Here is a 12,113-nt window from a genome sequence, read left to right as displayed (position 1 = left end):
TGACAAAAGGAGGGGGTATTGATCTCAAGAATTGTCATTGTTAGATTACCTTGCTTGTCTCTGTTGCAGTAACTAAAGTTTCCAAGGCCACATTTTGGCTTGGATAACAGCATGTTCACAGTTCCTCATGTTATGCTGCCTTGGAAGCAATACATGTTGAATCAACATAGCTAAGAACAATTAACAGTAATACAAGAAATCTCAAGCCATACATTTACTAACTCCTCCCAAGCCTCTCTTGGCATAGCACCAGTAGTTTCATAGTTACATTCCTATAACCCAGTATTGATTTGTTAAGTACAATTTGGCTGCTTTACTCAGACCAACAAAGTCATGATTCCACTCACTATAATCATGAGCTATAACAAAGCGTCACAGGCAGCAGAAGAGTAAGTATTTTCAATACCAAAAGCATGCATTTTTAAATTTGAAAATATATCAACTGCATTATTACATTTATATAGCTATAAGCCTCAATTACTACTTTCTTCTATCTCTATATTTTTAGCAGCTGCAAGTAACATCTATAACAGCTTAAAAAGATAATGTAAAATCAACCAAATCTACGAAAAGAAACATACAGCACTGCTCTGACACAATACACAGCACTGAAGGTTGCTGGCTTCTTTAATTTATGCACTGCTTCACATTATCATTCCAGCATTCAAGTCTGTACATGTGATATTGCACCCATGGCTCATGCACACTCCCCCAATGCACTTACAAACTTCTTAAATTGGAGTCTATGCATGTAACTCCCTATGTGAGTAGGCATTACAGTGGTACTTTGGTTTACGAAATTAATCCATTCCAGAAGTCCGTTCTTAAACCAAAGCATTCTGAAACCAAGGCGTGCTTTCCCATAGCAGTGGCAGACTCAATTTACAAATGGAACACACTCAACAGGAAGCAAAACATATTCTTATTCCAAGGCAAAGTTCACAAACCTAAACACCTACTTCGAGTTTGCAGCGTTCTTAATCCAAGTTGTTCATAAACTAAGCTGTTCTTAAACCAAGGTACCACAATACTCATATGGTCCTCCAAGTTTTCCCCACAATGGACAGAAAGGTCAAATAGGCTAGAGATTCTTAAGGAATTTGATATTTGTGAATTCCAGCATGAATTGACCTAATCTGTACCTCTGAAGACTACTATGTAGTCCAGAACTTTGTAGTACATTGGCGTTCACACTTCCCAAATGTTCTGACTCAGTTTTCAACGCAAGGCATATATCTTCAGAGAAAATAAGTGTAGAAATGCCTACTGAAGTAGAATTTTTCCTGCACACACAACTGCTGAAACAAGATGCAACAGACTTATGGGTGAACACTTATAAATGTGACACAGATTAGAAATAAGACTGCTTCATTCATTATTAAGTAGGGCTTATGTATAAAGTAATTTATGCATATAACTTCCAATTCAAACTAACGTTCCCATGCCTAGTGTGGAAGACACACCTGAGGCTTGTTGTAACTGTGCAAAAAAATATATAAATTGGTCCTCTACCAGCAGGGTAGGTGTGCCTACCTTCTCAACTGGAAGTAAATCACTCTCTATCAATGACTGGTCCAAGATATTTCAGTGTTTAAAGTAGGGAATCCAAATGACACCAGCCACATCCTGCTCAGTAGCGTGAGAGGCAAGCCACCAAGAAATTACCTTGAGCAACTACAATTTGAATGGGGCTTAGGATAATTTCCTATTAAATTATGCCCCAAGGTTGGATCTGCTGACCTTTGCAGCACCAAAATCTGCTGCTTGGTGAGGTGATTTTCACCATTCCTTTATGATAACCTAGTTCTGAATATCATAAAGATCCAAGATCTTCATTGTTACCGTATTTTTTGCTCTATAACTCACTTTTTCCCTCCTAAAAAGTAAGGGGAAATGTGTGTGCGTCTTATGGAGCGAATGCAGGCTGCGCAGCTATCCCAGAAGCCAGAACAGCAAGAGGGATTGCTGCTTTCACTGCGCAGCGATCCCTCTTGCTGTTCTGGCTTCTGAGATTCAGAATATTTTTTTTCTTGTTTTCCTCCTCCAAAAACTAGGTGCGCGTCTTGTGGTCTGGTGCGTCTTATAGAGCGAAAAATACGGTAATTACTGTAGGGATGGATCATTGGAAGACAATGAACATCACATCAGAGGATGGGAAGGACTTTCCATCCCAACCCAAAAAAAACCAACAACCCCGTATCACCAATCTGCTCTAGATTCCTCCAACCATTTAAAGCAGATTGTTTGTTGCAAGCAGGGCATTTGCACTAGTGGAAGTATGTTACGAAGGCAGAACATTACAACAGGATATCACTATTGTATTTGAATGAGCTAAAATCATTTGTTATACCAGCATGATTAAAATACGCTTTAATAATACAAAATGCATCTACCATTTCATTTTATACTATGTTTTTATAGTACTATTATAATGAAGTGCTGTATGTGACCAGTTTATGTTTATTCTACTGTATATCAATATTATAACCTGTTGATTCCCCCCCCCCCCAGGATATTCTCCTGTGGAGAAAGAATGCATTCATTTTTAAATATGGTACCTCCTATGCCTGAAAAAAGAACACATCAGTTCTTCCCTATTACAGCAAATTATCTACTTTTCCAGCACAATCCTACTCAACCTGTCTGTCATCCTGAGTACAGCACCTTTATACTGATGCTGGGCTAGTATTCTATTTGTTCATTTGTTCCCTCTGTGGTTCCCAGTGAATTCTGTTGCTGCTTGGTTGCCATGTTTGTAGACCTGCTCTGACATCTTGCCATGGAAACAGTTCATAGGATGCAGACTCAGGCAGAGAGTTGCATCAGGGGATGGGGGTACTTTCTTCATAAGCATACAAAGGGATGTATTGAGGGGGGCAACTGTCTGTCTCTCACACAAATTTTCTCATTCTCATTTTGTGTCTGTGTGTGAGTATACACATGTGTGCGTACAAGCAGAGAAATGCAGTATGATAAATTATTGTGAATTCAAGTTGACGTCCAAGTCTTGACCATAACTGCTAACATTGCCTCTACCAATGTCCCTCCCAAACCATGTTCTATTTCAGCCTCTGCAAGATCTTTGTAGGTAGAACCTTACACAGGTGGTACAATCAGGGCTCAATAAAACACAGCCAAAAATGTTGCATAATATAGAAATTCCACTGTGTTCAAAGCACATTTAGTATTGCAGCCAAAGTCTAACATATACAGAACTAGCAAAATGTATATGATGGTGAAACATCAAGCCTACTTCCGAAGGTAATTCTAAAAATGGTTCTTTCCTATTAAGCCTACATGCACTTGTTTTCCATATGGAAATCTCTAATCCTAGACTAATAATAATAATTATAATTATACTCTGCAGATCTGGCTGGGTTCCCCCAGCCACTCTGGGCAGCTTACAGCATATATAAAAATGTATTGTACTTTCTATACAAGACTGAATTCTCAAAACATCTGATAAGCTGCTGGTAAAAATAAATAAAGAACTACTACACAAATGAAACCTGCATAATTACTTTCAAAGCATTGCACAAGAGCTAATCTTAACTGGCCACAAATTTGAAGTACTGGATTCATTCATGAGTGAGAGTCAAGAACCCTGTTTTCTTTTAAAACCCACACCTCATCTTGTTCACTGAGACACAAATAGACAAAAAACTTGTTTCTTAAAAACAAAACTTTTCAAAAAGATCTGCTTCCTAAGTGAGGGCACCTTTAAAAACAAATTGGAAACCTTTCAATCAATCAAGCTGGTCAAGAAACTAAACACTGCGGCTCTAACTTTATCATCTTCTTTCTCTTTTTAATAAAGGTACAAACTTGCCCAGAATTTCAACTAAACAGAACAGTAGTTTTCAAATTATGTTCCAGGAAACCTTGGAGTTCCTTAGAAACTTTTCAGAGACCCTACCTACAAGATGATCCCTAGTGGTATAAAAGCTTCCCCGAAAGACTGCCTAATACTGCTGCTATCTTTCTCTACAATGTGTAAATGCATGAGTGTGTTTCTGAGCACACACTCAAGAGCAGTTTGTACACAGACCTAACCAGTAACCTAACTGAACTAAATGTACACCCAAGAATATGATAATAGTCAACAGGTGAGAACTCCCAAGAGGCAAAGTGTCTGGAATCTACTGGAGTAGAAGACTGCATCCCAACACTAACAGAAGCTAGTTCAAGTGCTACAAGTGCACATTACCATGTACTAGGAAAAACTGACATCAATAAATCCCAAAACCTGTCATCATAGTATCTTCCTGCAACTCCAATATACCATGATTTTAACATTGTATAAGCGCAATATAATATTCCACATCCTAAACTAAGTTAGCTTAGACCAACCACTATTTCCTAGTTCAGCAAATATTGGAAACAGGCTGAAAGACTATAAAATATTAAAGATACATTTAAAAATATCTACCTAATGGAATCCAACACCCTTATATTGACAGCTTTACCTTTCAAAAGTAATATACAAAATCCTGGTTCTGCTGATAAGGACATTTCAGCAGAAACAGCATCCCCAACCTGTAACTGTTCTGAATTAAAGTTTATCCTCTCAGTTCACATTTTTGCTCTATGTCACTGTGTTTATTCATTGTTCCACCTGGCATGTTGGAAGTGCTCTTTAAAACATAACTACTGTATATTTAAAATTAAATGTGTAGTGAAAAAAAATATTTTTAAATACATAAATGCAGATTGCCTACATATCTTTGAGAATGATATGTGAGTACAAGCAGTATCACCGGGTTATATATTAAAGACATACCTCATAAAATCAAACAGAAAATGTCAATATTTGTTTCGAAAATAAGCAAGTAGTCTCTCACCATCAAGGACACAGGCAGCAAACCTCACCACTTTCCAGCTTTTCTGTAGCTAAAACTAAGCAGATATGACCACAGCTACTTTACAGAGGTCATCCCAGTTTATGAGATGCCATGATGTCACACAGAACAGTGTCAATCTATCAAACAAAATGGTCAGTGCTAGGAGACAAAAATATCTACAAACCAGCACATGCCACACATTGTATAGGCACACAAAAAAACAAGCAGTGAGCAGCAAAGCGGCCTCATAAATTTCCAACTCAGGATCAGGTATATAAAATTATCAGGATAGATATGGGATCTAGACCCTTGACAAATGCTTTAATTAGAACTAAGTCCATGGAGTTTCTTGAATGTGTGGAAGACATTTCCCTATGTGCAAATGTGGACCTCCTGTATCTGCCAGTTCTCTCATACATCATTCTGGAGTATCTCCGTAGGCTCAACTCTTTGGCAGGATTGAGCAGATGAAGTAGGAAGGATGTAGGAATTTACAATACTTTGAATACAAACTTTCATTAATGAAGCTTTCTTAATTTAAAAATGTTCCCAAAGAAACATGAAAATCAGTATTATATTATGAGCAATAGAATGACATACCTAACATCTTGCTTTCCCAAGAACTAATTCATACATCTTACAAGTAACACATATATGCATGTTAGTAGCCTATACACACACACTACTGTATATTCATTAGGAAGTTGAATGAAATACACCTTAGTTTTAAGTCACATGTTGATTAGTTCTGCACAAGGCCTGCTGCCTATAATAATTTTAAAAGTGCCAGTATTGTGTTTTTCACCTTTTTAAAAATGAAACATGTAGTCAATAAATCTGGTGGGATGAAGAGAGATTATCCAATTTAGCATGGGCAATACAGATACAGAAGCAGATTTCTATGCTTAGTTCTTGGAAACACTGTTTGCAGGAGATTGTGAGGTTTTCTGGTAAAGTTTGGAAACCAAACAGAATTTGCCTTTACCTCCCCTGCAGTGACTGGAACAGAAGACACAAGCTTTACATGCCAGTGGCTACTGGGAATCTGGATTCTTGCACACTTGCATACAAACGAGTGCTGTGTGTGGTCTCCTGTAGCTGGATCATAATAGCGGCACTGAACACACATCTGGTTCTAGCCACTGGATCAAGTCCACATGTATAGCACAAGATGGTCACCTTTTCTACAGTATGTGGAAGCATGTCTTCACCTAAACAGATTATTGCTGTTGGGATAGCTCGGTTGGTACAGCATGAAACTCAGTCTCAAGGTTGTGGGTTCAAGTCCCACGCTGGGCAAAATATTCCTGCATTGCAGGGGGTTGGACAAGATGACCCTCGCGGTCCCTTCCAACTCTACAGTTCTATGATTCTATTATAAAGGAGACAGCACTAACTAATATGATTAGTAAACTACCCTGCCATAAACAAGCAGCATTAACCATGCATAGTGGAGAAGGTGTATCTAGCAATCTGGCACACAGTCTTAAGTAGACTTCAACTTCAAATACATTGTTGATGCCAGTATTCAGCACATGCCTTCTCATTAATTAACTCTGGATTCACGTCTGATGTGTGGTAAATGTAACACATATGAAAGGTAAGGATGAATATTTCTGACCTTCAGGAAAGTCCACCATATATCTGCACTATTTACAAACTAGTCCACATGAACTCAACTATATAGTAGAAGCAACAGTGAACAAGGTGCATCAGGCCAGACTAACCCACATATCCTTACAAAACTAAAGACAATTAGCAAGTTACTGTTATATTGAGACATACTATTCATACAAATAGTTTGTGTTTTTTACTAGATAATTTGCTTAGTCGTCCAAAAGCAATTCTTGAAGTCTATACTCATTGTAAATAACATGCTTGATGGTATAATTACATAAGAATCAATTTTAAGAAATTAACCAGAGAAGTCAGATCACACAACTGTTTTTAAATCAATGTTAAAAGGACTAATTTAAAAATCAATCCATATTCTATTCCCAATATCACCCTAATTCAGCTGAACGGATCCATGTGTGGAAGCAAGATCCTGAATGTATATTGCTTGCTGGATCAGGAACTATGAACACAAAAGTCCCCAACAGAATGTGCATCCATCTATCCCCACTGCATTGCTTGCAATGTTATTACATTCTTTTGTAACAAGTTATATATAAAAACTGCTGAAGTCACAACTAGGTCTGAATTAGGTAGAATACATAGACTGGGGTTCAGCAGGTATCATTTGCAAATTTAAATTATTGTCATGGTAATGCTTTTACTATAAATCCCTAAAATGGAATTCTACAATATACTACAGGAGACAAAACTATGTACAGTGGTACCTCAGGTTAAGTACTTAATTCGTTCCGGAGGTCCGTTCTTAACCTGAAACTGTTCTTAACCTGAAGCACCACTTTAGGTGCTTCGCGCGCCTGCACAATTTCTGTTCTCATCCTGAAGCAAAGTTCTTAACCTGAAGTACTATTTCTGGGTTAGCAGAGTATGTAACCCGAGGTATCACTGTATATTAACTTGAACATATTTCCAAGAGATAAAACATTTAGCATTAAGTCTAAGAGCCATATTTCTATGATAGCACTAGAAAGCACCATAGTCAGGATACAAATATACAGACAATAAAGGTAAAGGTAAAGGTACCCCTGCCCGAACGGGGCCAGTCTTGACAGACTCTGGGGTTTGTGCGCCCATCTCACATCTATTGGCCGGGGGCCAGCGCTGTCCGCAGACACTTCCGGGTCACGTGGCCAGCGTGACAACGCTGCTCTGGCGAGCCAGAGCCGCACACGGAACGCCGTTTACCTTCCCGCTGGTAAGCGGTACCTATTTATCTACTTGTCCCCGGGGGTGCTTTCGAACTGCTAGGTGGGCAGGCGCTGGGACCGAGCAGCGGGAGCGCACCCCGCCGCGGGGATTCGAACCGCCGACCTTTCGATCGGCAAGCCCTAGGCGCTGAGGCTTTAGCCCACAGCGCCACCCGCGTCCCTCAATACAGACAATACTGATGCCTAAATAACTGGGTCTGGTGACTAACACCTGGGTTACTGCACTAAGCAGTGAGTTTCTCTTCCAAATTGGCTCCTAAATTTTGCCCTCCCTCAAAAAAGAAGTTCATCTTGTAGTAAAACATTGTAGCACTCCAACTGGAAAGCCAGAACCTTTTTAGAAATATCATAAAACTAATTTGAAAATAACTCAGCTGAAGTGAATAGCACAGATAGATATAAATTCAGTACTGCACGATTCACTTCCTGTTTTGTACAGTACTGAGGATTGATTCACACAACTGCATTTTTCCCAATACTTGTAGACTTTTCTTGTCTGCTCTGATTGCATGCTTACACGAATTTGTTCACCATGTGCACAAACCACTGGCATTTCTACAATGAACAGTGCATGTATAAGCACATCTCATCACAGAGATGCTTGGAAGTAGTGCTCTTATTGAAGAAATACACATTACAATTTGAACATTCAAATCAAGCATGCAAAAAGTATACAGATCTTAAACAAGTCTAAATTTGTTATCATATGACTTATCCCTAGAAGTCACATTTTTAAACCTAGAGTGCTATTATTGCCTCATCTAATAGGTCTCTACTGTACTTCTGTTTATCTTTCTAAAGTAATTCCTAGTATCTTACATATGAAGGGACTTATTTTCTCAATTGTTTTATAAGGTTTCTTCTAAATACAAAATAGATACATATTGCAAAGAGCAGATATACCCTTGGTACCTTAAAGTCTTGTTTGCTTGATTGACCTGCCTTTGTGACCATGGAAGGCCAATGACTTTGGGTCTTCAGTCTTAAACACTCAGAATTAATACTCTTCTCTTAGTGCCATTTACTTCTGAATAATCAGGCTTATTATCCCAATTTAAAAGATACTTGAATCTTAGAACACCCAGAAGAGATCCAAAATTAAGGAAGAACAGATGAATATATATTTTTTAAATGGTCAATTTATTAAGATCACATTGAGGAAAGATATTACCACTGACCTTTAAAAATCTGAGTAAAAAAATTCAAGCACACCTTCATAAATATACTTTCCTTGGTGTTTCACATGAGTAAAGAACTGGTGGAAATTTTCAGGCCCAAAAATCTGTCAGCCACCCTAATAATTCTTATATTTAGTATGTAAACACGAAAGGGCTTATCATTTATTTGGCTGCAGAACATCTCCTGCTGAGATTAACTATATGTCTTCTTAGTTGTCAAGTGAATATTTATATTATGCACAAACATCTCAATCGTAAAATTTTGTATTAAAATGAATGATATCCAGAGGTAAGAAATTAGTACTAGCAGAATAATTAAGCCTGGTCTGGTGGTTAACACTGAGAACATTTATGTTATTTTCTTTTCACGTTTTACATTTATAAGCCACTTCTGATGGACACTGCCCCCAAAGCTGCCTAGAAATATTTTTAAATAAATAAAATAAATAGTTAAAATAAAACTTCCAGTTCAGTAATTAATAGAAGTATTCAACAGCAATCTTCCCTTTACATTTTCCTCATCTGTCACAAAACCTTGCTCAACTATGTAGAAATTGTCAGCACATAAGCTCGTAATTTAAAAACCTCCATGCACATGTAACACAAGAGGGCAAAAATGTACAATACAGTACATACAAAAGGAGGAAGTGAACTCCTTTTTTAAAAAAAGCATGATCAGTAATTATGTAAGTGATGTGAGAAAGATTTTTAATGGTTTACACAAAAGCCATAATTGGGCATAGGACATCACATCCTCTGAAAATACACAGCTATGTGGTTTGGGCAACATTCTTGTGTTGACCAATTGGGTGGGGGGAGGAAAGCCATGGAGGAAAGAAAGAATTAAAAGCGTTTCAGCAGGTTACTGTCCCTTTGTTTAATGAGTTAATGGAAGCCCGTTTTATCTTTTTAAAAAAACAAAAACTCTTGAGTTACAATGCAGTTCTTAAGACTACAACATTTCCCCCTCTAACGTATTATCCCCACACTCTCAAACAAAAGACAACAACGGCTATGGGTGTTTTTGTTAAACGTCTTAACCACCGTACCACAGGTCATTCTCCTTTTATCATGCGATAGGTGCGACACCGGCGCATAAAAATAAAAAAATCCAACCCACCAGATAATAAATGCAAAATGTCTCCTTCGATCCCACCCCTGTTCTTCTCCTTTAGAAAATAACCCTGCGACGACAGCACACCAACACAGGGAGAGAACCCCAGCCAATTAATATGGCAACAGTTATGCAGCTGAGCGAGCGATCACCCTCCCCGCCGCGGGCCGCCCAGTAATAGAAACCCCCAAGACCCTGTTTTTATTTATTTGCACGATGAACGTTTAAAGCCTCCATTACGGAAGAAGGAAGGAAAGAAAACGGGGGGGGAGGGGGGAGAGGAATAAGAGGAAGAAGAGGAGGAGGATTCCCTACCACGATTACATTCCCAGTTCTTTCAGACAATGGTGCTTCCCTGACTACCTCCAATCTGACAACATTTTTACACTAGGCCCAGGACCAGCACGCACAGGCAGGGAAGCGAAACCTTCGCACGCGCGAGAAAAGGAGAAGGCTCCTTGGCTGCCAGCCGCAGCAGCCTGACACCAGGAGCAAATATTTGTGGGTTTTTATTTAGGGCGGTGGGTGAACTGGGTGGCGGTGGTGGAGGGGAGAGAACGACGGGCTGAAACAGGCGGAGGGGGGCGGGTGGAGGAGACAGGAGGCAGATAAATAAATGGCCGATGATCTACCCGGACAGAAAACGGTCTGCGATTCCTCTCCTCGGTGCTGTGCTACCCCACCGAACAACACCCCCTCCGCACACACACAAACCCTCCCGATCTCTCTTTTTTCCTCCGGGCCCCGGGTAACCAAAGCCACACTGAATGCAAACTGCGCAGCAAAAACACTGGGGCAGGGCGAGGGAGGGAGGGAGGGAGGGAGAGGAAGAGGAGAGGGGGGGGGGAGAAAGAGCAGTTCTTGTCTCCATGAGACACCATTACAAAAAGAGGGAGAGAAAAGAGGGGGAAAGAGGGAGGGAGGCAAGCAGGGGGTGGGGGCTGAGAGGAAGAGTTGGGAGGGGACGGAGAGAATAAAAGGAAAGGTGTCAACACAAGTTACTGGGATACACGCCGTGTCCCGGACACGGGGGTAGGGGGGGGGTGGAAGGGAAGTGGTCTCCCCACCCTGTGGCCAAAAAAGAGAGAGATCCTGGGCCTCTCTTCTCTCCCCCCTCTCTCAGAGGGGAACCGAAAGGGGGCGCTATGCTCTCGGACCCCCCCTTCCCTACCTGAGAGGAACCCACAACGAGCTTATTTTTTTAAAAGGCACCCAGCCCACCCACAAACCCCCAATAGGGCCCGAGCCAAACAAAGCGCGGCCTGTACGCCTTGAAAGGAGAGGGAAGGGTGGGGGAAACAGCGTTGCCTCGCAGTTATATGAGGGGGGACCCCCCCACCCAGTTCCCCTCCCCACACACCCGCTGCCCCCCCCACCGTACCCACCCCCGGCCTCTTACCCCTTTCCCCAGCGGCGACGGCGGCGGCTGCGGCAGCAGCGGCGGCGGCGTTGTTGTTCCTCTCCGGCGGTGGCGGCGGCGGCGGCGGCAGTTGCAGTGGCTGCTGCTGCTGCTGCTGAGGCGGCTGAGCGGGAGGAGGCGGCGGCGGAGGCGGCGGCGGCGGCTGCTGCACCGGGCGCGGCCTGGACACTCGCCTGGGTCTCCTGTTGGCGGCTCGGACCGAGTTCATTTGCCGGCTCGGGCGGGGGGAGGAGAGGGGGTCGCTCCTCCGGGCTCCGGTACTCGGGGTGGGTAGGGGGGGGAGGAGAGGGGGTAGGAGGGGGGAGAGGAAAGGAAGGGACGAGGGAGCCCCCCCGCCGGCTGAGGGGAACCGGCCCGACTGAGAGCTCGCTCTCTCTCGGTGGAAAAGAAGGAGCCTCCTCCTTGCTTCTCCTCAATCGCCGCTCAGGTCGCTCCTCCGCCGGCGGCGGTTAACGAGGTTGCGGGGGGGGAGATGCTCGTGCCGCTGGTGACCCCCCCTTCTCCTCCTTCTCCTCGTTCCCCTCACGAGCGCGCGCTTTCCCCTCCCTCCCCCTTCCCCCAGCCTCAAATATCGCCGCTTTCGTGCCCCCCCCCGTCTCTCTCTCTCTCGAGGGAGTCGCCCACAGCTCCCCCTGGCCCGGCTTCGGCTTAAGCCCGTCGCCGCTCCGTGGCAGGAGGAGCCATTGACACTGCCAGGGAGAGAGAGAGAGAGAGAGA

At 42.2% G+C, this 12,113-nt stretch overlaps 1 protein-coding gene across 2 annotated transcripts in view; it reads right to left on the bottom strand.

Annotated features, from left to right (window-relative positions):
• FBXO11 (F-box protein 11) overlaps positions 1-11,909 on the bottom strand; it is a 76,738-nt gene extending 64,829 nt beyond the window's left edge. The window contains exon 1 of one of the 2 annotated variants that reach the window (XM_082217445.1): positions 11,376-11,909. In XM_082217445.1, the coding sequence (XP_082073571.1) occupies positions 11,376-11,604 (229 nt within the window). In that variant the 5' untranslated portion in view covers positions 11,605-11,909. The remainder of the gene's footprint in view (positions 1-11,375) is intronic. The other variant, XM_082217444.1, reaches the window with a different exon arrangement.
• Positions 11,910-12,113: the final 204 nt, after the last annotated feature.

This window comes from Podarcis vaucheri, assembly GCF_965113315.1.
Source record: "Podarcis vaucheri genome assembly, chromosome: 3".
Lineage (NCBI taxonomy): Eukaryota > Metazoa > Chordata > Lepidosauria > Squamata > Lacertidae > Podarcis > Podarcis vaucheri.
The sequence above is the reverse complement of the archived record's forward strand: the minus strand, read 5'-3'. Positions and strand labels throughout refer to the sequence as shown.